Source organism: Corapipo altera, unplaced genomic scaffold (assembly GCF_003945725.1).
Source record: "Corapipo altera isolate COAL_440 unplaced genomic scaffold, ASM394572v1 249, whole genome shotgun sequence".
NCBI classification, from domain to species: Eukaryota; Metazoa; Chordata; class Aves; order Passeriformes; family Pipridae; genus Corapipo; species Corapipo altera.
In genome coordinates this window covers 1,159,949-1,186,050 of record NW_020884982.1, presented here as the reverse complement: position 1 = coordinate 1,186,050, position 26,102 = coordinate 1,159,949, and the positions used below count along the sequence as shown (strand labels likewise).

The 26,102-nt window shown below is 43.5% G+C and overlaps 1 protein-coding gene across 1 annotated transcript in view; it reads left to right on the top strand.

The window, feature by feature from the left end:
* The window catches only part of VWF (von Willebrand factor), a 131,219-nt gene that overhangs the window by 5,584 nt on the left and 99,533 nt on the right, over nucleotides 1-26,102 (top strand). The window contains exons 6-11 of the mRNA XM_027665954.1: nucleotides 6,735-6,859; nucleotides 14,937-15,150; nucleotides 17,006-17,128; nucleotides 19,601-19,712; nucleotides 21,550-21,596; nucleotides 24,962-25,098. Coding sequence (XP_027521755.1) covers nucleotides 6,735-6,859; nucleotides 14,937-15,150; nucleotides 17,006-17,128; nucleotides 19,601-19,712; nucleotides 21,550-21,596; nucleotides 24,962-25,098 — 758 coding nt within the window. The remainder of the gene's footprint in view (nucleotides 1-6,734; nucleotides 6,860-14,936; nucleotides 15,151-17,005; nucleotides 17,129-19,600; nucleotides 19,713-21,549; nucleotides 21,597-24,961; nucleotides 25,099-26,102) is intronic.

Genomic DNA, 26,102 nt, shown 5'->3' with positions numbered 1-26,102 from the left:
GTGTGCCCACTGCTTCCTGTTAAAATTAGGAATTTATCAGATTGGGGCCTCAGTTCTAATCCATTAGATAGCTTTCTGGGATGGGTTTGATAATAAATGCATTAAGATCTTTGAGCTTCAGAATCATATGCAACGGAAGCACAGTGTGCAAAGGGAAAAGACGACAATCTAATGTTGCCAAGATTATGGTCTCTCATCTGGAAAGCCCTGAGGGACACTGTGCAGATCAGAAGGTCAGAGGCAAAGGAAGGAGGTGATCACAGAGGTTGTGCCTCAGGTATTGTGCTATAGCCAGTGAGCTTGTCACAGATAGCTGAGATGTGTGAAACCTTCCTCCAGGTGTTTTAAAGGCTGGTCAGGCATCTCAGGATGCCCTGGCCTGCAAGCTGTGTTGATTTACACTGAAATGGTACCTGTCTGGTTGCTGCTAGTCCTTGCCTGTAAGAACCACTGTGATGGAATGGTCTGCAGCCAAAATGTTATCTTCTGAAGTCTCTCACAGGCTGTAGCTCAGATGGTTCTTCTGTATCATCTCTGCATAGGAGGAAACTCATGTGATGTGATGGCCTATTTCTAGGGCTTCTTTATAGCACCAGAGGACCAGATTCTGAATTTGTGCAGAAGTCAGAGTTGTTTTGGGTAGAATCTAGCCCACAAATGTTGTCTTTCATCCCGTGTTTGTCATGGTTTCAAAAAAAGGCAATGTTTATGTTGAAAACAAATGAAAATATGTTTTCTCCATATTTTAGGGCAAGAAATTATTGTGATTTAATAACACAAAGTTAGTTTGTTTTGCCCCTAAGAGAGTGATATAGAACTTCATTAATTGTTTGTATTTGGATTATTTTTGGAGCGGTGGTGAAATAAGAGGCAAAGCACCTGCTGTATGACTGGACAGTACCACTTACAGCAAATAAATAGAGGAGGCACAAAGAGAAGGGTGTTTAAAACTTAGTGAACAGTGTGCAATTGCTCTTTTTTTTTCTCTTGATGTATTTATACTCATATTCTGTTTATACTCATGCTTTATGATCCACCCAATCATATATTGTCATGGCACTCTTATGAATCCTCATTGTGTTTTGGTATGGAAACTGAGAACTGATGAGAGGATAACACACACTGCTTCTGTGTACACTTTTTATTTTCAGCTGTTTGAGTTCCTGGAGGGTCTGAGAGATGTGATACCTTGGCAGATTTACCTTGGTAGGACCCAGGTTTGAAGGTGGCAGCCTTAGGCATTAGCTCTTGACACCCTCCCACCCCCAGAAAAAAATTAAAAATAAAACCTCCCCTGTAGGTTTCAGATATCACAGAATCTCCTGACTTGGAAAGGACCCACAAGGATCATAGAGTCCAACTCCTGGCCCTGCACAGACACCCCAACAATCCCACCATGTGCTTGAGAGCGTTGTCCAAACACTCCTTGAGCTCTGCCAGGTTTAGGGCTGTGACCACTTCCTCTGGGAGCCTGTTCAGTGCCCAACCACCCTTTGGGGGAAGAAACTTTTCCTAAAGTTGCAGACACACATTGCCCTTCAGACAGAGGATGGGGTGCTGAGTCACTCTCATTGACATGGTTACTACAATAGTTCATCCTGTGGAGAAGTGCTCATGTCCTGTCTAGACTTACAAACAAGATGGATTATATTGTACGGGGTTGTTTGTTTATTGGATATGGCAGCAAAAACAAGCCTCTTGAGAGTTTGTTCTCACACTTTAAGCGTAACTAAAATATAAAAAGAAAGGTCTTGGAAGCTTTGTAGGGTTTTTTGTTTGGTAGCAGTTGGGAGAGGTAATATTCTTTATACAAAGAAATCAGGCAGCCTATAGGTTTGTGATATTGCTGTGATGTGTGCTTGGATGTCCAGGTCGTCAGTGAAGTCTATTTGTGCTGAAGAGGTCATTCAAGTCCAACACAGGGATATTAATCCGTCATTTTCTTTTTTGTCCATGTTACACACTCAGCATAATGGAATTAAAAAATATACCAACCTAAATTAATTCAGCATCCCATGATGCTTTTCTTGGCACTGGCAGGAGGCATGTTTCTGGGAGTCTGTCTCCAAATTACTAAGATATTAATGATAAAACAATACCCCTGGAGAATTTTGGATAAAGTCTTGATATTCTGAGCCTGCTACAGGTGTCAACAACATATTCCAGCCTTTAAGCTGCTGAAATACAGAATATATGATGAATATATCTGTTCACAGGAGAGTGAATATAGGTTGAACAAGTAGAAGCAGACAATATCTGCAGGGAAAAATCTGATATGATTTCATTCCAGAAGTAGTATAGATACATATGACTGAATATACAACTTCTCTGTGTGTGGTACCTGGTATCAGAAGCTTTTAAAGCATGTTCCAAACTCACAGTCATAGTAGTGCAGCTAATAAATATTTAATCTTTTTTTTTTTTTTTCTAGGAAAGTAAATGAAAGTTTTGGTCATTCTGAAATGCAAATTTCTTGGCATTTTAAACAATATCAGTAATTTGATTTTAGGCTAGTTTAAAGATTTTGTTTGGTGTGAGTAAGTGATCTCATTTTCTTTCCTGCATTTTCATTTGGAAGCAAGGGGAATTAAGCTGTCACGAATGGTAAAGGTGAAGATGACTTATGTTGCACCTGTCTTTGTAATAGGACCTCAGCTGAGATGCCAAAAACCTGTATTCATAACCTGCTTTAATCTGGTTCTGGAATTGAGGTTAGACATTTCTGTTGTGAGGAGTGTGCCTTCATCACTAGGCTGTAGATTTTGGGGGATGGCTCATTCCCTCTCATGTTCAATATTATTAATTTTATGTTCATTGATCTGGAGAGGGCAGGAAAGACTTTATAGCCCATGACTTCATTATTTCATGTCATTAATGTGATGCAAACTATGGGTCAGTTTTGGTCAACCTTGCCAATAGTTTTGCTCATCTGGAACTATGTACTAAACCATGTAAAACTGTGTAAAAAAAACCCAAAACCAAAACCCACCCAAAAAACACCAAACAAAAAACCCCACCCTAACAAACAAAATCCCCCTCTTTGCTTGGTAAATAACCAACATGTGAAAGTTGGTTCTTTACCAACTAAGGCTCTATTTACCAATTAAAACTCACAGGACTGTAGTGTCTTGAGCAAATTCTTGCATATATTTTACAGATGAGTTAACAGACCCTGAGAGAGTTATCTGATGGACCTATGCCCATAAGGAAAATCTGGAGGAGGTCAGGGTTCCTGCTTCGCACTGGGTGCCTTGAGCACAGGGTTGTGTTGTTAATGCTTTGCCTTGCCTGACCACGAGTCTCAAAGTAAACAAGCAGCATACCAGCTTCAGATTTCAAAAGGAACTGGTGACTGTGAGACTCAGATATCAGTGTGGACACAGATTTTTCTGTCAAGAGTGAACATCACCTGTCCGTGAGCATCTCCAAAGTGAGAGACGTGTGAGGGCAGCAATCAGAGCACTAAAGAATGCCCCCCAGAGACCCTGCCTGTTGCTCAGGTGGTTGGTGAGTGGCCTTCTCCTTGAAGACCTTTGCAGGGTCTTCAGTGTAGTGATGTTTCTGGGATGCTAGGAGAAGGTGAGATTTGTGTTGTCATTGAAGATCTACCTCCTGAACCCATCTTGAGTCCTAAAAGGAGATTGCACACCAACTGGCTGCCTGGGGGTCTTGGCTTTTGAGCAGCCAGTTTGCATGCTGGTATCTGTCTGTGTACCATGGTCCATATCAGGCACCAGTTCTTCCAGCACTGGTGTTCAAATGCTTTGCTTACATTACATTTTGTGACAGCTTCTATTTTCAACACATTTCCTGCAAAACTTAGACTAAACAAGTTCTTTATCAAAAGTCCCACCCAGGCCATACAGAGAGTTTCTGGGTGTAGGGCTCTGATGAGCCCTGGCTATGAGTTGTTTCACCAGAATCTTGGCTGCCTTAAGAAGGAAAAAAAACCTGAAGGAACTGAAGGGACAGATGGAAAACAAAACTCTGCTGTGCAGGAGAGGATGGCATAGTGGGAAAACAGTGCCAGATCAGGCAGCTCAGCTGCCTGGATGCTCTGTTGATAACACACCTGCACACTTAATATTGGTTTTTAGGCTGCTTTTGTTGTCTCTTCCACTGCCTTTCCTTTCCTACCCGCTCGAGTCTTTCAGCAGAAGGAAAAGTAGGTGCCATAGGGAAAGGCAGAGGTTTTGGATGTTGCTCTTCCCTCTGCCCAGAGCAGTCAGATGTGCTGGAGACATTTCTCCCTCCCTGCTTTTTAACCCTGAAACCTCATCAAGTAGATGAAGTATTTGAGAATCCCCACACTGATCGACAGGGTGCATAGTGTGAGAGTCCTCTCCAAAGGAACCCTCTGCAGAAATAACTTATTCCATGATGCCAATTTGTTCAGTAGCTCAGCGGCCCAAGTCACTTCATAATTTCATATTAGAGGTCTTCTGATGATCAGAGAAACCTTCATGTCCAGCTCCTTTTCACATTTCCACTGTTTGCTAGTATACAGTCAGATGCTGGCAACAAGAGGGTTTGAAAAGCAGGTTCTAAAAAAACCCAAACAACTCCAAACAAGGTTTGAAATTTATTTATTTTGTAAAGAATTTACAGAATCACAGAATCATTTAGGTTGGAAAAGACCCTCGAGATCATCAAGTCCAACTTGTCAACTAGACAAGAGCATTGAGTGCTCTGCTCTTGAACACCTCCAGGGACGGTGACTCCATCACCTCCCTGGGCAGCCTGTTCCAATGCCTTCAGTGAAGAAATTCCTCCTGGTGTCCAGCCTAAATCTCCCCTGGCACAGCTTGAGGCCATTTCCTCTCATCCTGTCACTTGTTACTTGCAGGAAGAGCCTGGCTCCAACTCCTTTCAGGGAGTTGCAGAGAATGATAAGGTCTCTCCTGAGCCTCCTTTTCTCTGGGCTGAACACCCCCAGCTCCCTCAGCTGTTCCTCATAGGAGTTACTCTCTAGACCCCTCACTTACTTGAAAGTATTAGTCATAGAATGCAGCAGAAGAACTAAAATAGTATGATGGAAATATTTTGTAAAAGAGTTGTATAAGAGGTATAAATTTACAAGGACCACAGAAGAAAAAAAAATATATTGCAGGGGGAGAATTGGAAAAACAGGTGACCGGCATTTCTGAGCCAACAGTTGTCCCAGCCTTCAAAACTTAACTTCTGTATGAATGAGCATCCATGGGTCCCTGCCAGCAGGAAGCCTGGCATGGATGTGCATTCAGGGCCAGAGGAGTATTGCTTTGGAGCAGAGCCCAACTCCTGTTACATACCTGGAAGACTGAATTACTGCAAACAGAAGGGGATACATTTAATTTGGCACCTTACTTCTCCTCAGGCCAGATTCCACTGTTGCTCTAATGTATGTAATCTGTGCTAAACTAAAGGCTCGTGTTCTTCTTATTGCTGCATGTCTTCTGTGCCAAGCCCTGGCTGTATGGATGAAAACTTCACACCTTTTACCACCTTTCCCTGCCATCCTTTCCTCTGAGTCTTCCTGCTCTGACATCTGCTGTGGGCCTAGCACATGCTACCTTTGTGAGTCCCTAATTTCTAGTTTGCACAAAAGTCTACTGAAGGCTACAGGCTTTAATGCATCTGCCATAGCATTCTCAGTGCAGTTTTCATGACTGCCCCATAGTTTAGGAACAGTTTTAGTGGTCAGTGTATTCTGTGTTTTTGTACTTATGCAGCAGGTAGCTCAATGGAGTCTTTATTATATCTACGTATATTATAAAATATAGATATATTTGCGATGTCTTCCTTTTTTTTTGTTTGTTTTTGTTTGTTTGTTTGTTTTCTTCAGATTCAGTCAGGGTTGTATTTCAACACATTCTCTGCATAAAGGTCTTGGGAGTGCATTAATGGTGGCAATTGATATTCTCACATGCAGCACATCAGGGTTTTAAAAAGCAACTTTAGGGAACTGAGATGCATGAAATGAACTGTTTTGTAGCAGAAACCCACAGAAGGAAGCAGAGGTAGTCCTGAAATGAGACAGATCATGGGAGGGAAAAGGGGGTGGAGGGAGCATTCTCTTTCTGGGATGATCCCCCTTTTCAGGAGGATGGAGCAAGAAAAGCAGAGAGGTGGCTTTGCATCTCCCAGGAAGTGGCAGCCATACAAACTCCTTCAGTTCTGCTTTTTTGCAAAGTGGATGCAAATCTTACACAGGAAGATATATCATCATCATCATCACAGATGATGGGCTCAAACCATTATGGTGTATGTTAAGTTTCCTAGCATACGTGATTTAGTTTTGGTAGGAGAAAAATCAAGGCTAACTGGGATCAGGAATGCTAATGCTTGTGTGGGGAAAACAGCTGCATTTTGTTTGCCTCTCTAATATATCTTGTGTTTTATTGACAACTTCTAAATAGTAGGAAGATGTGTAGGTGTGCTTTAGCTTCTGCAGTTTACAGCTTACCAGCAACATCTCTACCACATTCATGCAGGTGTGAGAGGTGCTGGGAGCTACCTTCTGCAAGTTTTAGTGTGTCCTTGGGCTCAGAGAGCTCCTCTGCAGGAGTCAGTCCAGATCACTGATAGTGGCTTTTCTACAGTCAGTCTTCTTAGAATAGAAATCCATTTGATATGACAGTTTTTATTTTTAAAGACAGCTTTCAGCAGACTGTCACCTTGAGAATAGCCAGTACTGCCCACTTGTTGCTGAAACCCCTCAACAGCCATGTGCTTCTCCTCTTTTTCATTCCCAGGGACCCTGGCGGGGAACAGTTATGATTTTGCAAACTCCTGGGCTTTGCACAGTGAAAACAAGCGCTGCAAGAGAGTGCAGACTCCAAGCAACACTTGCAACATTTCATCTGATATTGCAGAGAAGGTTGGTGCTGCGAGATGCTATTTTGGTTTCAGTCCTCCCCTACCTGAAAGGCAACTCACCTGCCCTCTGGCAGGAGAACACAAATCACAGAATATCCTGAGTTGGAAGGGACCCACAAGGAGCATCAAAGTCCAACTCTTGGCCCTGCACAGAACAACCCCAAGAATCCCACCATGTGTCTGAGAGTGTTGTCCAAACACTCCTTGAGCTCTGTTAGGTTTGGGGCCATGACCACTGACCTGGGCAGCTTTTTCCAGTGTCCAACCAACCTCTGGGTGAAGAACCTTTTCCTAAAGTCCAACCTGAAGCTCTCCTGACACAGCTTCATGCAGTTCCCTTGGGTCCTGTCACTGAGAGCAGAGATCAGTGCCTGTCCCTCCACTTCCCCTCCTGAGGAAGTTGTGGACTGCAAGGAGGGTAATGCTTCTTTGAATCCGCCTCTGTACCTAACGTGGTCCTCCCCCAGCAAGTGGTTAGGATGAGAGATGCAGGAGATACCCATGCTGGGTTCCTGGGGTGCTGTGGTGTGAGGTAGCTGTGCCAGGCACTGATTTTGCTGCTGCACTGGAGCAAGGTGTGCAGCTCCTCCTCCAACCTGTCAGGTGTGAACCGCAGGGCTAATGGTGGCTGTCTGTGGGCCCTGCTGTGGTGCAGCAGGGTCAGGTGCAGGCAGAAGGTGGAAGTGACACGTCCTCAGCGTTGGCTCCTGCTGCCTCTGGGCCCTTGTCAGCGTGGGGCTGAGTGCAGGATGCAGCCGTGTGCTTGCGGTTCCTGAGCTGATGTGCCCTCCCTGCTGGTGCTGGCAGGAGGATTTCTGCACTGGCCTTCCCAGTTGTTGCAGGCTGGGATTATTCTTTTAATGCTAACCTTTCTGGTTTTCAGTTTGGTAATTGGACTGTATGGTAAAGGTGTGAAGAAGTGACCCGGGAGGCTGCATGTTCTGACCAGTTTTACATAAGTTGTTGAGGAAGGAACTGTTCACTCACTAGTGAATACAATTTTTCTCTCCTATTGAACCCTACCTGTTCTTCCTAAAGCCGCAGCACATATATATATAACCCCCTTTCCTTCCCCCCAATTAAAACCCCAAAACCTAACACACAAGCAGCAATCAAGCAGAGAATGCAACAGCTTATTTGAGCCTGAAGTGTGAGTTGCTGCCAAAGAAACTTTGGTATTACTTAGAAAAGGTGTGTTTCAGTGATGCCTGTAGAATGAGGTAGTTAATTCACTTTCTGACTCTACCATCAGGGAATTGTCAGTTCTGAAGCCTCTGTGGGCACCACCCCCCAAACTGTATTTGTGAATGTGTTGCAGTTTATATACCTGGGAGTCAGCAGAGCAAGAAGATGCTCCAGCCAGGCTATTTCTGACAGAGGAGATGTTTTCTGTAGGTATTGCAAAAAATGTTTGCCACCAGGCTATTTCCCTTGCTAGAAGGAGATGCTTCCTTCAGCTATGCATACAGATAGCAGTGCTGATCTACTGAAGAAACACAGAACTGTTTGTCTTGGCCAACTCTATGACCCCCTTTGCTGCATCAACCTATTTTTTCCTTGTCTTTTATAAATATAAATAAGTTCCTTGTTTCCATTAGACACAGTGTGGATGCAGGAAGATGGTTACCAGCTCAGGGAGGAAAGTAGCTTTGAATATATACTGAAACATGTGCTGTTACAGACGATGAACGTCATGGTGAATTCACCCACTGAAGGGTTACATCTGATTCCATGTACTCTGTTGTAAGTCAGAATTACTTGGTAGGTGCCAGGTTTAGATTTATACCAGAGTAACTGAGGACAAAACTGAGCTGTTAGTTTGTTGCTATTCGAGTCCTGTAGACTGATACTTGCTAAACTAGGTTCAAATCATTTCTCAAAACTAGTAACACTTCCTGGAGCATATCTGCTAATCAGCTACTTTGAGTGCTGGTTTCACAGTTTCCTGGAAAAGGCTAACTAAGAGTTGGACAAGTTGTAAAGTTCTGACCCTAAATTTATATTTCCACTAAGCTTTTGGATGGGGGTGCTTCAGCCTCGCTGCCTGCAAAACTGGCTGAGGAAATGACAGCCCTGATTTCAGGCTGGGAATCTCCAACCTGTGTTTCTTGCTTGAGCAGACCTGGTGTGTGTGGGCTGTTTCTGTCATGGTCAGAACTGATTGAACACCTGGCTTGAGAAATGGTGTGTGGTGCCAAGGGTGGGACCAAAGCATGAGGAGTTCCTATCTGGCTGAGATCTTCTGAGGGATGGGACTGCACAGCAGGACAGGCTGACAGAATTGGGATTGTTCAGCCTGGAAAAGAGAAGCTTTGGGGTGACCTAATTGTGGTCTTCCTGTGCCTGAAGGGAGCCCACAAGGAAGATGGAGAGAGACTATTTCCAAGGGCCTGGAGTGACAGGACAAGAGGAAATGGCTTCAAACTGACAGAGAGGAGGTTCAGATTGGATATTGGGAAGAAATTCTTCCCTGTGAGGGTGGTAGGCCCTGGCATAGGTTGCCCAGAGAAGCTGTGGTTGCCCCATCCCTGGAAGTGTTCAAGGCCAGGTTGGATGGGCCTCTGAGCAACCTGGTCTAGAGGAAGGTGACCCTGATCATAGCAGAGGATTGAAACAAGATGATCTTGGAGGTCCCTTCCAACCCAGGCTGTTCTATGGTTGTTTAAACATGGTTTCAGGGCTAGTTCTTGTGACTGGTTGTGGATGTGGGAAGTTGGTCTATTAAGGCCAGTTTAACGTTTTGAAAAGGTCAAAATTGCAGCTGAGGCTGGGGAGTGGCATGCAGGGCAAACTCCAGTCTGATGGGTCGACTGCAACTTGTGAGTCTTCTATGGATCGTATTAAATATTGATGTTTTGTGGGTAAAGTTTGCTTTCCTGCAAAGTGAATGAAATTATATTCTCTCCCGTGTGAGTTCATGAGCTCACAGCATTTAACATTGCTTTAATTTATTCCCTGTGCAAGAATAAACACAGAACTATTAATAGAAGTCCGGCCAAACAAGTGCCTGCTGAAGAATGTAGGGCTTTTTAATAGTGTGCTTTGTTTGCTTGCTTCAGCTCCAGGAATGTAAATCTCCTCTGTCTCCCAGCCTCCTTCCCTCCCTGGCCCCGGATCAGCTGTTAGGTGAGGAAAACAACAGCTCTGGTTCAGAGCACTCCTCCCACCCCTGTGCCCTCATGCTGGGAGGTCTGTGGCTCTCTTTGCCCTCTCTCTCAGCCTCCCTGTCCCCCTTCCCAGTCCAACAGCACCCTTGGAGAGATGACTTCTGACTTCTTTCATTGGGAATTGTAGTGACAGGCCAAGGGGGAATGGCTTTAAGCTGACAGAGTAGGTTTATATTGGATATTGGGAAGTTTTTCTCTGTGACAGTGGTGAGGCCCTGGTTGCCCAGAGAAACCGTAAATGCCCCATCCCTGGGAGTGTCCAAGGCCAGCTTGGATGGGGCTCTCAGCAACCTGGGATAGTGGAAAGTGTCTCTGCCCGTGGCAGGGGGTTGGAACAAGATGATCTTTAAGGTCCCTTCCACTCTGATTCTGTGCAGTGAAATTAGAAAGCTCTGTAGCAATTTTATCTTCAAATCCTAGAAAATGGAAGTTTTGTGGGTTTGTCTTGACTAATGTCTCTGTGTATCAGCTGAAAATCTTGAACCAGCTCACACTCTTACTCCACTGTTGCTCGGGGACTCTCCCTGCCCACCACCTCTAACACACACACACACACACACACACACTCTTACACATATGTGACTACCTGTTGTCTACCTTGTGATACAGAGAGCATTCCAGACTGGGTAGTTTTAGAAGGAGGAAGTAAGCTGCTGCTTTCCTATTAAGCCCTGGCCTCAGCAGCTGCTCTTTAGTTACTGGAAAGGAGTTTCACTGCTTTGTCTGATCCATTTTTTCACCACTTGCTTGTGCTGATTTAGGCTGTCTTTTCAATGAAGTGCTGCAATCTCAGAAGCTCTCAGGTGACCAGTGGCATGGGTAACATGGATGTTGAAGTATAAAAGAGTAATGTGGAAAACTGTAGTAATGAGGCAACCTTGAAAACAAAAATATTTATCTTTTAAAACATTGCAATTGATTTATGTGTTCTATTATGTTACCTTTGTATTCTAGATTTCGCATCTAATATAAATGGTGTGTGGAGGCCAGACTTCACTGTATTCATTGTATTATTTCCTTTTTTTCTTTCTTATGAGGAAATTTACTTACAACACGTGATGTGAAAATGATTGAAAGCAAAATTCAGATTTTGCTGTGATTTGCAAGAAATAGTCCTGCTCGTTATCCCACAGAGTACTTCCATATGCAATAAAGTAATAACATTCATCCCCAGATGGGAAAGCAAGCAGAAGTTTTCAGCTTTGAACCATAATTTGTCATGGTAGAGGTCAGAAGCAGGTCCAGCAAAGGTCCAGAGGTCCAGCCCCACCTCTGGAAATGTTTAATGGGGCTTGGAGCAACCTGGTCTTGTGAAAGGTGTCCCTGCCCATGGCAGGGGATTGGCCTAGAGGAGCTTCAGTGTCCCTTCCAACCCAAGTAATTCAGTGATTCCATAAATATACCCTTCCTGAATGATCTGGAGAAACTCTGTGCATCTCTGTATACCTTAGGGCTTAAATTAAAGGGAATGAGAGGGGGTGTCTGATTTCTGCTGTTATTTTTTAGGTTATATCTCTTTAATGGCATTTGTTAAGCAACAGACAAATGCAGTTCATGCAGCAGCAGAAGGCAATGCCACAGAAATGGGAAGAATGTACAAAATTCCACCTCCAGCTCTGTGTGGTGGGACTGGGGAAGAAGGAAGGTCAGCAAGTTTGTGGTCACTAAGGGTTGTTAGTGCCAGGCTGCTGCTGATCCATTTAAAGAAGCATTTAAAATAGAACTTCTACAGAAGTGGAGGGGGAAGTTTTATGACTTTCACCTGTATTTTGGATACTGCAGTCAGTTCTTCTAGTTTTAATCTTACAGACAGCTTTACTCTAAGCACTGTTTCAGCCTGAGGCTTCACTCCCTGGTCTGTTGGGTTTAAATATTTCTTTGTGTGGAGCAGCTTCTGGAGCTGTTGATCCATGAGCAGGAGTGTTACAGCAGTGGATGAGGCTGCCAAGATCTGATGCTCACCATATCACACTGCCTCCTAAACTAAAGAATAAGGACCTCTCTCAGTTCAGCCCAACCACTGAGTTTTAAAGAAAGGGAGAGAAAATAAAAAGAATTTGCAGAATGGTTTAAGTTTGAAGGGACCATTAGAGGTCATTGAGTCCAATTCCCTGCTTCCAACAAGGCCATCCTAGGTCAGGCTGCTCAGGTCCTTGTCCACTCACATTTCTGGTGTCTCCAAGGGTGGTGCTTCCACAGCTTCTCTGAACACTTGTTCCAGTGTTTGACCACTCTCATGGTGAATTTGTTTTGTTTTGTATCTTTTTGGATTTACTCGTATTGGAACAGGCTCCCCAGGGCAGTGGGCACAGCCCCAAGGCTGCCAGAGCTCAGGGAGCATTTGGACAATGCTCTCAGGCACAGGGTGGGATTGTTGGGGTGTCCTGTACAGGGCCAGGAGTTGGACTTGGATGCTCCTTGTGGGGCCCTTCCAACTCAGGATATTGTATGATTCTATGATATTTCAGCTTATCTTCATTAATTCATCACAATAGTTGAGATATAACTAAAGGATGGGAAAATTTCAGCTCTAATTTCTCCTATAAAGTCACTGGAAAATCTGAAGAAATTTGAATGGCAAGAAAACCTTTACATGGGAAAAAAAAAGTACTTTTTGTTGCTTTTTAGCACATGACTTGGCTTCTTGACAATCAACTAGAGCTCAACCTTTAGCTATGCTGTTGCTGAACAAGTCTAAGACCAAAGAACACTATAGGAAAAGAAAAACTGCTTAATTTTTTGTGTGTATGTAAACTGCTTTATTTTTTTAGGTTGCTTTCAAACCTAAAATTTACTGATATGTAATAACCATGGTCAAAAAAGTGTTTCTGCTAGTTTTCCTTTTAATGGAACATACAGTCTGAGTTTTACTGTAACATAACAGTTGAGTTGCATTAACTTTTTAACAAAAAGTTCTTCCTTGTTAAGAAATTTTATTAGCACAGCCCCTAAATGGGCTTGTTGCAGATACTGGTTTTCTGGTGCACTTGATGCCGTCTGGATCAAGGCTTTGATCCAGGAGCTGCTGTGCTGCTCATCCTCTGAATGGCTCTGAACTCACTTTTGGTTTATCAGTTTCATCTTGAAGCACTGCTTTAATAGCTTTTTTGCCTGCTTCTGTTTTTGTTACTTCCACCCTTAGGGCACTTTTTCAGCTTTCTTGTACTTCTGTGTAGTCTTGCAGCAGCACCAACCACCATTTATGTAGTTCCTGCTCCCTCCCTTCTACTTTTTCCCCCCACTGATTCAGCATGGTGGCTGCTATTTAGGCATCAGAATTATTCCAGTGATTTTCTGAAGGACCACTGTGTTCAGCTCTCAGTTAACATTGTTTTAAGTTCCCCGAGACCACTCTCAGAAAGCTCAAAACCTCTGTGTTGTTCACTGAGCCCTTTGCTAAACTCAAAATGGACTAGACATTTCTGGTTGGTTTGTTTTCATAAGTAAGAAATTCTGTCTTGGTTCAGACATGTACTAGCTTGAGTTGATCCCCTGAACAAAGCACCCTTTAGCAAAATAAGTATTTTCTACTCAGCAGTTTTCCTATACAGGTATAACAGTTGCCATTGAGAGAAGATGTCTAAATTTCTGCTGACTGCTCAACTCTGTGGGATTTTTCATCTCTCAAACATGAGAAAGCAAGACTTTTTTTTTTTACACAACAACTTGTGTGTGCTGTAACCTCAGGTACATGTTAATGTATTCAGGAGTAATGTTACTGTGAAATACTCTGAAAAACATGCTCACCACCTCCAACCACTGAATGTAACATAGGAAACATAACTCGATTACATAAAAAACTGACAAATAAGTAGAATAAAATTACACTTCAACTCTCTGTGCCAGGGTCGTATCAAGAAATAATTTTCCCACTTATCTAAACTCAGTGCCATCCTTTCAGAAAATTGCATTGAGGGCCTCAGAGTTATTGAATGTGATATAATGTGCACATAAGAATCTGTTTAGGGGCCTCCCATGGAAAACTTAGTCATACACTTAGGTTTCTTTTCACATACAGCTAAGTTTCCTCTTAGGTTGCTGCTGTCTGAAAAGAGAGGTGTTGATGTCCTCCCCCCCTCTCACTGTGCGGTCTTTCCCTTGCTCTTGCTGTCAACATGCTGATTTAACTCACCAGAAGAGCAGAAAAAAATTGCTTTTCTTCCCTGGGTTATTTTTCTGCTATTTATCTGAGCTACTGTGCATTGGACAAGCCAGCAGGAGCAACAGGCAAGTGTGGCCAGAAGTGGAAAACAAATTTCATTCCTGGGATTTCAAATCAGGCTCAGTCTTTCACTCTAAAACTTACCCTGTTCCACTGTTATTCAAAAGATGACCTGGTAATTTTTCTTCCTCCACGCCTCAGTCCTGGGCTCCTCTTTTCCTGGTAAACCAGACACCATCTGATTCTTTGTTGGGTAGAAAGCAGGCCCTGAGATTAGCTCAGCTGGTTAAAGCATGTTGCCAATAAAGCCAAGATTGTGGGTTTGGTCCTTGTATAGGCCATTCACTTAAGAGTTGGACTTGGTGATCCTTGTGGGTCCCTTCCAACTCAGAATATTCTGTGAGCTCTGTGATTGAAGAAGGCAGAATGCTTCCATCCATTTGCTGGGTGACTGACATGTTTCTGTGTGAAACATCCCTTGTGTGACACCCTATTCTATAATAATCAGTGTATTAATGTACCTCTGTATATGTGGATGTGGTGAAGGAATGGACATTAATCACTATCACCTCTTGACTGTGATGTAATTAACTGCATGGTGGTGTTAAATAATAACTGTGATGTTTAACAACAGTGCTGACAGTATGTTTGGAAAAGCTGGGGTTTCTCCCTTCTTCCTGAGATTATAGGAAGTAATTTTGTCTCTTTTTCTCTCTCCTTTCTACCTTTGCTCCTCAATTCTTGTGCAGGGCATCATGGAAGCCTGCCAGCTGCTGAGAACATCTTCCACCTTCTCCCGGTGCCACCATCGAGTAGATCCAGAACCCTACATCAGTCTCTGTGAGAGAGACATCTGTGCCTGCACCCACATGGACTGTCACTGCCCAGCATTCCTGGATTACGCAAGGAGCTGTGCCCACGAAGGAGTGATTTTGGATGGGTGGCCTGAAGAGAGCTCATGCAGTAAGCTGGCAGAATTATTCCTAGGCTGCTTATCCCAAATAAGATCATGCCTGTCTTGCAGATTTATGTCCTGCAACTAAAAGCAACCAGTGCTTTTTAAGGATGTTGGTTCAGACACGGCGGGTTACAATCTCCTTCAGCTCTCCATCCCCCGCCTTTGTTCTAGAAGTTTTTGTCCCTAAGACAGAATTGTTTGAATCCTCTGTAAAGAAGATCCTGAGCTGTTACATGTGCCACCTTGGTTTACAAAGTCTGTGAAGACTTATTTGGTACATAAAGGTATAGACTGGGATGTTTAGGAGCTATTTCACATATGGTTCAAATGTGTGACATTATTCAACAGGTACTTGTAAATCAGCATCTAGTGAAAGGCTCTCTAACCTTTTTTCCATTAAAACAATTGTTTCACCTTTTATTTGCTTCAACCAGTTAGATTGCAATTTGGATGTTGCCTTTTTTAAGCCAGTTTTTGTCTAGGTTAGGGATCCTGATTGCATCTTGAACTGCTGCCTTTATTAGCCCAGTTTTGCTCTCGTCAGAGGTCCTGATTGCATCTCTGCTGAGATTTTGCAACAGGGAAGTGCACAGACTGACTGGGATGGTTTTCTCATAGCTTTTCATTACACAAAACACCCAATTTTCTCAGGATGTTTATGTAAATTGATTCTGTGAAATAACTGACTCGTTTGTACTGACAACAATTTCTTCTCTGGTAAAGGCATTATGCCACTGGTCACCGCTGAAAAAACTATGCCTTCAGATGATGGTTAGGGCAGGAAGATACTGCCAGCCACTTGTTGGAGGGATTGTACACCAGGGATAGAGATTTCACACAAAGGAGAGTCTGAGTTCTAGCAGTATTTGGTTACCTTTCCATTGGGACATAAAAGGGATCTGATGAAGGCTCATCTCCTGGCTCAGGGTGCGATCCAGAGAACCCATTTTTACTGGGCCTGTTTGTAAGTCTGATTAAAGCCACAAGTGAAATGAACCTTTCTGTGATCCCAGGAGCTCTAAAGCTCATTTCTAACCTTTGAATTCACAAGCCATGTTTTTTTAATGAGTCAGGAAAAAGAGAAGTGGCCTGCTGCCACATCAGGAACTTAATTTTCCATCACCCTTCATCTCTGCTGTTATACTGTCTCAGGAGATGATGATGGTCTTACACTGGAGGTATGGGAATAGCTCTAGTTCTGGGCACACTGTACGAATGTGAGCCCGTGCCCAAGCCCAGGGCACCAAGGGCAAGACAACCCCTCCATTACCCTCCCACCTCCTTCAATGGAGGATTTCATGGGAAAGGGCAGGCTGTAATCTCTTCTTCCCACTCCGTGCCCACTCAGTCTTGAAGGGTTTGGTGTGTCTGTGCATTGGAATGAAGGAATGGCTATAGTGTGTGCTTGTATAATGGCCTGACAGCAGTGAAGGTACCATGGCACTGGTGTTATCCTGTGCTGGCAGTTCTCTGGAAGGAGGAGTCTTACCCAAGAGTATAATTCCACAAACTGCATAGCTAAAAGGTACAGAACACACTGTCTGTCCAAATGACTTATTGCAAAACTTCTCCCCATTGTTTGATTGTTCTTAATGCACTTGGGTTTAGCTATTAAGACTCAATTTATTAGAAGACAAATTAAGTCTTAAGTATCTACTACACTACCTGACACATGATGATGTTGCAGCAAAATGAAAATCAAATGTTTCTTAAAGGTCCTGCTTCTGAAAAAGGAATCAATGATTGGAGAGGATATGACCCTTTTGATGTCTCTGTGGTTCAGCCTTTGATAATTAAGGGATTTATTTATTTAAGATTTATTAAAGAATTTGCATTTCTAATTTCGTTTATTTGTTTCAGGGCCAAGATGTCCAGTTGGCATGGAGTATAAAGAATGTGTATCCCCATGTACCAAAACCTGCCAGAGCCTGAATATCAATGAAGTGTGTCATGGACAATGTGTTGATGGCTGCAGCTGCCCTGGTAATTTTTTTACTGTGTTATTTAAAGAGAAACATTTGGCAGTCATGCTACCTATTTTATTAGAAGAAGGAGAGCTGTGTCTTCCCCTAAATTTTCTTAGATCAGAAACACTTCTGTTTTCTGTGCTCCAGCCCCAGAATAAACCAGTTTCTGTAATGCCTGTATGCTCACTCCATGAAAGGACCATTTTTCAGACCCAACTAAAAAGTAAATGTTTCTGTGAAAATCAGTACCAACTACTACTCTAGGATTGCCTTTATTTCTTGGTGAGGGACTGCTTATCCTTGATGTATTCCTTCTGAATTGCTTTGGTTAGAGGCACACAGTTAGAGGAAGAAACAACAGAGCATATACTGAAAGAATTTCTTGCAAAAAAACAGTCCATGTAGAGCTCACAATATAATTTCAAAAATCTTTGTGATTTCAGATGAATAATTTCACTTATTATTGAATCTTTCATACAGGAGATGAGATTGGATTAAAGGGGGAAGCTCAACTACCACAATCTTCCTCTTCTGTCTGTTGTACTTAACTGCAGGGGGAGAGTTTGATTCCTGGCTGCAAAGCTCCACATGCTTCCAGACCAAGCTGATTTTTGGCTGTTTTTTGGTTTGATTGGTTTTGTTTGTTTTCAATAGGACTGTCTCTGCCTTTCACCCTCTCAAATCTAGACTTGGTGTGAATGCACAGAGGTATTTACTGTCCTTCTGTGCAAGATACCAAGTGCAATGGAGGTTTAGGGAGATCATAATTTGCTTTCCACAACAAGGCAGTAATGACAATGTCGGCCTCATTTGAGGAGTCATTGCATTCAGAGCTTAGTAGTTTCTTATTTATTTACCAGTCTCTTACTTACTGGAGGTTCAAAGCTGTCACTCTGTGGCAGGACCTGGGAAGGTGCCCATGGAGGGTGACAGATTATATAACCAGACACAGGAGCTTATTTTGTTGGGAAGGATCTGGCTGCTACATTTGTGCAGTTCCTGGGGGTGTTGGCAAGAGCTGAAGGAGATGAATCCACTGGCTGCACAAGGGCTCTCACTGTGTTCTTCCCTTGGTAGGCACACTGGTCAGTTCAGCACAGGAAAGGTTTAAGGGGACAGACACTGAAGTGCCCAGAAGCAGGAGCTCCACATGAAGGGCATAGGGCATGAGGAACAAGTAGATGGGTAGATGGAACTGCATGGAAAGAAATAACAATCAGGGGTTCAAAACTTTTACTTAGCGCACAGTCAAAAGGGAAGAACCTTGATTTGAGTTTAATAGAAAACCAGGAGGATCTGGCAGATGGCTAGAGGGATTTAGGATGAGGATTATACCTTTGCTTATCTTTCTTCTAGTTCTCCAAGTGTAAAAAGGATCCGAAGGATCTGTTCAACAAATGTCTTTTTCTTTTTCTTTTGTCTTTTCCTCCCTTAAATGCTTCACAGTTCCTTTAATTGCTGTAAATGGAATTACTATTGCCAGGAAAAAAGGCAGGCATTCCGTTTTCTTGTGCTCTCTGGAGAGCCATGCATCTCTTAAATGCTCAGATCTTCTTTTGAATATCCCTCACTGAAAGGATTTTCTAAACAGCCAAGATCTTTCCAGGCAGCTCTATGGAAAGAATGGGAGAAAGGGCACTTACCTGTGTCTCGCTGTCTGTGGTGACTGCTCCTGCCAGGGAAAAGAGCCAAAGTCTCTGCAGGCTATTAGAAGGAATCCTTCAAGGAGAAGGGAGAGAGGTTTTCAAGAAACAAAATGTTTTCCTACAGCAGCTCTTTTAAAAATGGAGGAATCTCAACTCTCTCTCAATATAGGGATTGCAGAGAAAGAAACTTGTCCTTTTTTCTTTTTCTAGCTTGTAGTGCTACCTCAAACAAGTCCCGTAACTCTTTTGTGCCTCCACTTGTCTTTGTAGATAAAGTACTCTCTATATAGAGCAGGTAATTACAGTTTTGTAATATGGAAACCTCAAGGGAAGTTGGCCCTTTTGTGTTTTGCTTCTGCTGAAGTTGCAAAGAGATTCCACAGCTCCTCATGAGTGTTTCTTTCTCTCAGACCTCTCTGCTAGACTGACATGGTATCCAAATTTGTTTCTTAATTCCCTACATTGACTACCCTTTGGTCCTCTTATGTCTAATACAAAACCTGTCTGGACACCCTTTACTGCAGTCAGTGCAGAGTTTTTTCAGCAGTCAGGTGTTTTTGACCTGGGGACTTGCTAAGCAAAGAGCTTTACTGGGAGCACCAGAAATGGTTTGCTCAGCACATCTGAGGGAGAGGCAGCCCTAGAGGGAAAGCAGACAGCAGCCCCTGTGAGGCTTTTTGGCAAACCTCATTCCTTTTTATTGCTGTATGTGATTAAGTATGGATAACAATGCACATGAAGTCTTGCCAAAATATATGAAGAACTAGAAAATCTAATTGTATTTGCATTTCTGTCCCTGTGTGTGTGTGGTACATGTATCTGATGCTACCCAACCTATCCAGAGGGGCTGCTCCTTGATGGTGAACACTGCATTGAAAGCTCCGAGTGCTCCTGCATCCACTCTGGAAAACATTATCCTCCTGGCTTCACCATCTCCCAGGACTGCAACTCATGGTAAACTGTGTTGTTCTGGTGTGGCTGCCATAGACTGCACATGGGTCACTGGTTACTGTTTTGGATGGTCTTTCTAGAAATTACTCTACTTTTTAAAAATTTCCTTTTATTGACAAAGGGCTTGCCTCTCTTATTGGAATTGTCAGCCCCTTCCCAGAAGTGAGCTGTTCACAAAGGCAAAATCAGCTCTGCTTTTAAAGGGATATTTGATCTGATAGAACAATGTGGAGGTCACACTCTTCAAACAGACAGAACTACCTGTTTCCTGTGGATAAGACTGACCGGCAGGTTCCCATGTCTGGTTAGTGTCAGCAGCGGTGTCTTTGTTTTGACTTCCTACATTTATTTAACCTCTAAGCCCCATTTCTTTCCAAGAGGGGTTAGCCTAAGGCATGTCCTTGGAACTTATCACAAAGCTAATGAGTCTTCCTAGCATGGCCCACAATTTTTCCTTGACTCAGGAATGCCAACCTGAAAGGGAAGGCTAGCAGTCTAAAGAAAGGAAGGGGAATGACTAATATATTCCTGATCTGGTTTTGTTTAAAGTGTAGACACATTTGTGGAAGGAGTTCAGACAACTCTGTACTCAGAAGTTTCCAATTAGAGTACAGAAGGAGGACTCAGTGAAAACCATGATATGGAGAAGAAAGGTGGTCTTTGCATCATCTTTGTTAATCAGAACGTTTTCATTACCTGCACCACGTGTCACAGAACATGAACCATGACATTAGCATTTTGTCTTTTACCTTGGAGCTCTCTGGGGCTTGGCCACGTTGTTCAAACTTAGTGCTCTTGGGAGATGAGTGCTGCCTGACAGACTATTTTTTTTGTTTGTTTTTTTTTTTTTTTTGCTTCCTGTTATTCAAACTTGATACTGCTGTGGAGAAGATCGTTCCATTGACTCTGCATTTATCCTTAATGCACTGACTCCCCACAAATGGTTTTCAGTCTTTAGCAGAAGTCTGACTAACTTGGAGGAGAGGGATTATTGCTCTCCAGTGATGGACTCGTGAGGACATGACAGGAGTAGCATTGCCAGGGCCCAACAATGCAAGAGAGAGGACTGTGGACTGGAGGGAGTCTTGTGGAGGACACTGGAGGTGATCACAGCGGGGGAGTCTGTGAGGAGAAGCAAAGGGGAATAGATTTGTTTAAAGAGTAATGAGGGACTGTCACTGCCTAAAGACAGGCTGTAAAGAAGACTGGGCCGAACTCTTCTCAGAGTCAAATAGCAGAGGAGTATGAAGCCATGGACACAGGCTGCAGTAGAGGGAATTCTGTTTTGATACAAGGAAAAATTCTTCCCCTGAGGTGGTGCTGCACTGGGACAACTGCTCAAAGAGTCTGTGGGACCTCAACTTGGATATTTCTAAACTCAAATGGACAAGGTCCTCAGCCACCTGGTATACCTTTGACATTGCCTTCTTTCAGTTGGGGGTTGTAGTATATGATTTTTCTAAAGGTCCCTTCAAACTTTTTTTTCTCCCCCTGTGATTCTGTTGTATTGATGAACATACCTTGAGAACTGCATTGAAAACACATTCCACATCAGTGGAATACAGCTGAATATATATATTAAACACAGAACTTTGCCAGGGAACATCAGAAGTTCCTGCATTTTGCAACCATTTCCATTCATATCACCAACAGTTGCGGTCAAATGATGGTAAGAAGGGATGAATACATTAAGAAATGAGGTTATGGGAGATGGAGAGCATGTTGGGGACTGGTCTAATTTCCCTGGAACAGGGGCCTGTGTTTTAGTAGTTTGGGAAAAAATTACAACAGAAGATTTGAATTCACATCCTCTTGTCTAACTTGCCCTTTTGTTTTATAGCATTTGTCGACGTGGCACCTGGCTCTGCAGCAATGGGGAATGCCCAGGTATGTTGGCTTTACTCTTTTCAGGTTTTGACAAGCAAGCCTTGCCTACATCCCTCCCACTTACATCCCACTTACATTTTTTTTTCCACAAAAAAGATGAATCTGTCTTTGTTCTTGCTTGCTCGCTCCAGTGCATCCAGATGGGATCATACTTGAAGGTTCCTCTTGTGAGACAAGTCAGACATTGTGCTGTATGGTTTATGTGTAGCAATGAAAAATCCTGTTTGGTGAGAAGAATAGTTCTTTTTTTATTTACTTGATTTACCAAGATATAAGGGTCTGTGTATTCAGAGGACTGGCTTTCAGGTAGAGGAACATTCCTGGGTTTCTTTGACCAGATACAACTCCTAAATTGATCGTTTGAATCAGCATACTTGTGTTGATGGGACAATTGGAAGTACTGAGAATAGATTGGATTACTCAATACCCCCAGGATTTGGGGCCCCAAAGGTCATGTTGTGGGTGAAGGAGCTACAGCCCCAGGGAAAAGGTGGCTGCCCTGCCTTCCATGGATGGTGACAGACTGAAGAGGCAGCTCTCCAGGTGCTCTTGCTCCTTTTCCTCCCCCTCCACCTCCCAAAGTCATGGGTACTGATGACTGCTGTCCCAGAGTTTTGTCTGCCTGGAGAATGTGGCTTTTCATGTTGTGCACTGGCCAGCAAATTATTTCCTCCTGCTAGTCCTGTGGCTCAACCCCTGCCTTGGTTCCTGCACCATGTTCGGCCACAGAACGACCTGGTTGACCTGAAACAGCATCTGACCCTTCTTACATTGTGTGCAGAAATCTGCAGGGAGACAGCACAGCTCCTTTAACTCATTATTCTCCTTGATTTGGGGAACTCAGAGTGGAAGGGATGAGAAGAGACTGGGGTTATGGCTGGACAGGAAAAGAGCAAATAAGACTGTGCAATACTCACAAATTAGGAACGTCCCAACAGTCTTAAAATGCTCAATAAAAAAATCTGTCTTTCTATAAACATTAAGCTTGCCTGACCCATCAATGCTCCATTTCCTCCTGCTTTAGACTGAAAGAGCACTTGTTTCCACGTGTCAGCACTTAAAAAAGAGGTGGTGATGATCTATGCAAATGTTCAAAACAGAGATGATGTTTTTAGTGAGCTATGCCCTGTGCTTGAGGTGTTCATTGTTGTACATGTGCCTACAAAAAACAATAAACTGTGCTGAGACAGTATGGGAGGGCAGCAAAACTTCCCAAAGTAGGCAGATTTATATTGCTCCCTGTGCTGTTTGTCTCTATTTGCAGCAATATTGCAGCATGTTTTTATTGTTGGTTGGTTACCACAAATATTTCTAAAATCATGTGTCCAGAAAGTTTATGTACTTATATAAACTCTAGGTAGTTCCATTATTTTTTTTTTAACCAACTTGTTTGTTAGGAAAGATGGCTTTGATATTGTGGGAATGAATTGCCCAGTTTGGCACCAGTAAGTTTGGTGATAAAGCTGGGTCCCCAAATGGAGGGACGGCAGCCAACTAGCAGAAGCTGGCTGGCACTAGCAAGAAGCTCTCAAGCTGATATCATAATTGAAATAATTATGAAGGCAGTAGGTTTCAGGAAATTTCCTGGGATGCATTACACCAAAATGGAGCAGACAGAGGGACTCATAAGGAGAGACTTTGCCTCAGGAAAGAAATTTCCCTTCCAGGAGCAATGCCAAAGGGCTGGGACTTGGATAGCAGTTGCCTGGGTCTGTGTGCTGCAAACCTGTCCTGTTGGTTCCTAGTTGCAGAGAATGCCCTGGAAATCAAACTGTAATATGGTGGGTTAGGCCTAGTTTTCTTTAGATCTGTTTTTCCCACCTGATAGCCAGTTAACTGACTCTGAAGTTGAGTACAATAATACTTGGTTTACCTTTGTCCAAGTTTAATTGAACAGAAAGTAGCATTTCCAGGGTCAGCTAGTAAGTACCAAGCTGCTTTATTCTCCAGGGGATGACAGACAGCTGTCTGGATGGTGCAGATGTCTCTTAGGGCAAATCAGAGCTGTGCAAGGCTAAAAATCCTCAGGATCTGTGAAACTGTGCTTTAGCACTGAGTGATTTAGGACAGTTAACACTGAATAACATGTTGAAGAGGGAAATTTCCATGTGATGGTCATTGAATAGATCTTATGTGGGACTCAAAGGCAGTGAAGAGAGAATAACTCATGGGGTTCACCTGCCAGCTTGTAACATTTAATCTTTCTCCATCCTTTGTCAGGAGATTGCCAATGTAGGCCCAGCACCTGAATTTTGTTCTGGACAAGGATGTCGCTGCCCACCTTGTTTGCTATGGGATCATCTCTAACTGTGATGGTCTTCTCATATGAAAGATTTTCTTTGCAAAGTCTGTGGAATTGGAGCTTCCCCCTGTGTTTGCATAACAGGGTACTAAATCCCAGCTGTGGCATCTAGATTACTGACTTCCTGGAAATGAAAAGCCACAACTTACCACATCTTAAAATGTTGATATATTTAAGTAGCCCCATTTTGTATTGGAAGAGTGAGCTTGCCAGACTTCCACATTTTTCTGTAAGGACTTTAGATGTAGCTATTGTAATTATAGAATTATTTTTTAACTTTTATACTGGTTAATTAACGTAATGGTTCAGAGTAAAGCAGCCATGAGATTCCAACAAGTTTTGTTAAGAATTTTAATTTTCAACTCTGTAAAGACACCTGCACTCTGCTGCCAGCTCCATGGATGCAGATGTGCCCCACTGGGTTAAGTAAAATTGGTTTTAAAGTATGTAATGTCAAGATGCACATGGATAAAAGAGGCAACATGTCCAATTGTATGCAGTGTATGACTAATACTGGATAATCCTGAGTGTGTTTCCCAGCTTTGCCAGCCTTAGGCATTAGTACTTCCACACTCTGTGCCTCAGTTTCCCCATTGTAAAGAGAGGGTAACATAGTTCCTACATGACAGAGCGTGGGTTGCTGTTTAAAATGGTTTAGTGCCACCAGCACCTATCTCAGGTACCAGGTATGACCTAGTTTGCCATGAGCTTGTGACCATGAGATGACAGTGATAAATTTCCAGGGCATTTTTCGCTGATGTCCTCATGATCATCCATTTGAAATGTTATACAGGCTTTTCCATAGGCACAAATTTCAACTCCTGAGTGCAATTTATGCTGTATTCCCCAGCTGTTGTTGGTGCCTCTGTTACTACTGGTAATGCCTTACAGGAATAAACAGTGAGATAAGCATCTTCTGGTGCTTTCTGGTGTACAGGGAGCTTGGGCCTTGTACAACCTGTTCCACCAGGTTACTCTTCCCCCTCAGTGGCTTGTGGGGGCCAGGCAGGATTTTGCTCACCGCTGGCACAGGGGGTGATTAATGGCTCTTTGCGTTTTCCAGGAGAATGCTCTGTCACTGGCCAGTCCCACTTCAAAAGCTTTGACAACAAGTATTTCACCTTCAGCGGGATTTGTCAGTACTTATTTGCCAAGGATTGCGTGGAAAATTCCTTCTCTGTGATCATTGAGACGGTGCAGGTAACAGCAGCCTTGGCTGGAGCCTCTGCGCATCCTCTTGGGAGGGCGTGATAGGAATTGCAGATGCAGAGGCCAACAGGAGCAATTTCCCTGTGAAATAATTAGTTTAAATAACAGTCTTTCTCCTTAGTTAATAAGTGTTTTGATTCTCCTTGCTGACATTCCCAGAAGCCTACTTGGAGATGGAGGTTTGGAGAATGGGCCCTCACCACCTCTTTGCCAGCTGAGCAAACAAACTCAGGCAAGGGTTCACCCCTTGCAAAGCACCCTGGCCACTGGGGAAAGGACATTTCCTTGGATACCAAAGGGAGTGCATTTGCAGAGCAGTGCCTTGAGTTGCTTTCCGTTTAGTCATATTGTCTGGTGATTTTTTTTGTAGCCAGTCAGCAGCTCCTGACTTTCTGCCATCCGTCCCCCCCCCCCGCCATGGATGGGTGAGAGACAGCTGGAGGCAAGGAGTGGAGACAGCTGGAGAGGGGCAGGAAAGAGAGTCAGGCCAGTGCAGGGAGGGATGGAGATCCTGGGTCGGTGTCACAGGAAGGTTAATGTGGTCATGATTTATTGACCGTGGGGAATAGGTGAAAGCCAGAGACTGAAAAGGGCACTGAAAGAAGCAGAGAGAAAGAAAGGTGATGGGGATGGAGGAACTGAGGGCAGGGAGAGGTGTGATGGAGTCAGGAGAGTGACAGGAGAGAAGGGGAGTATCAGTCTGTTTTACAGCAACAGAGAAGTCTCAGGCTTTGGAGAACTGGGCTGTGAAGGTTCTACACACCATCGATGTCTGTGTCATGCATTAGTAAGCCCTGATAGTGCAGCTCTGAGATCATCTGTGCTTGGGAACCTGCAGAACAGGTTTCCACTGAAACTCCCCTTTCGAAACCAGGGAGGAGACCTGGGGCCCTGCAGTCCTTGTTCCTCAGCTGTGTAACCCACAGCCAGGAAAATAAATACCACACAAGTCTCGGGTGGTGTGAACTTTGTAGCTGTTTCCCAGGCTGATGGGC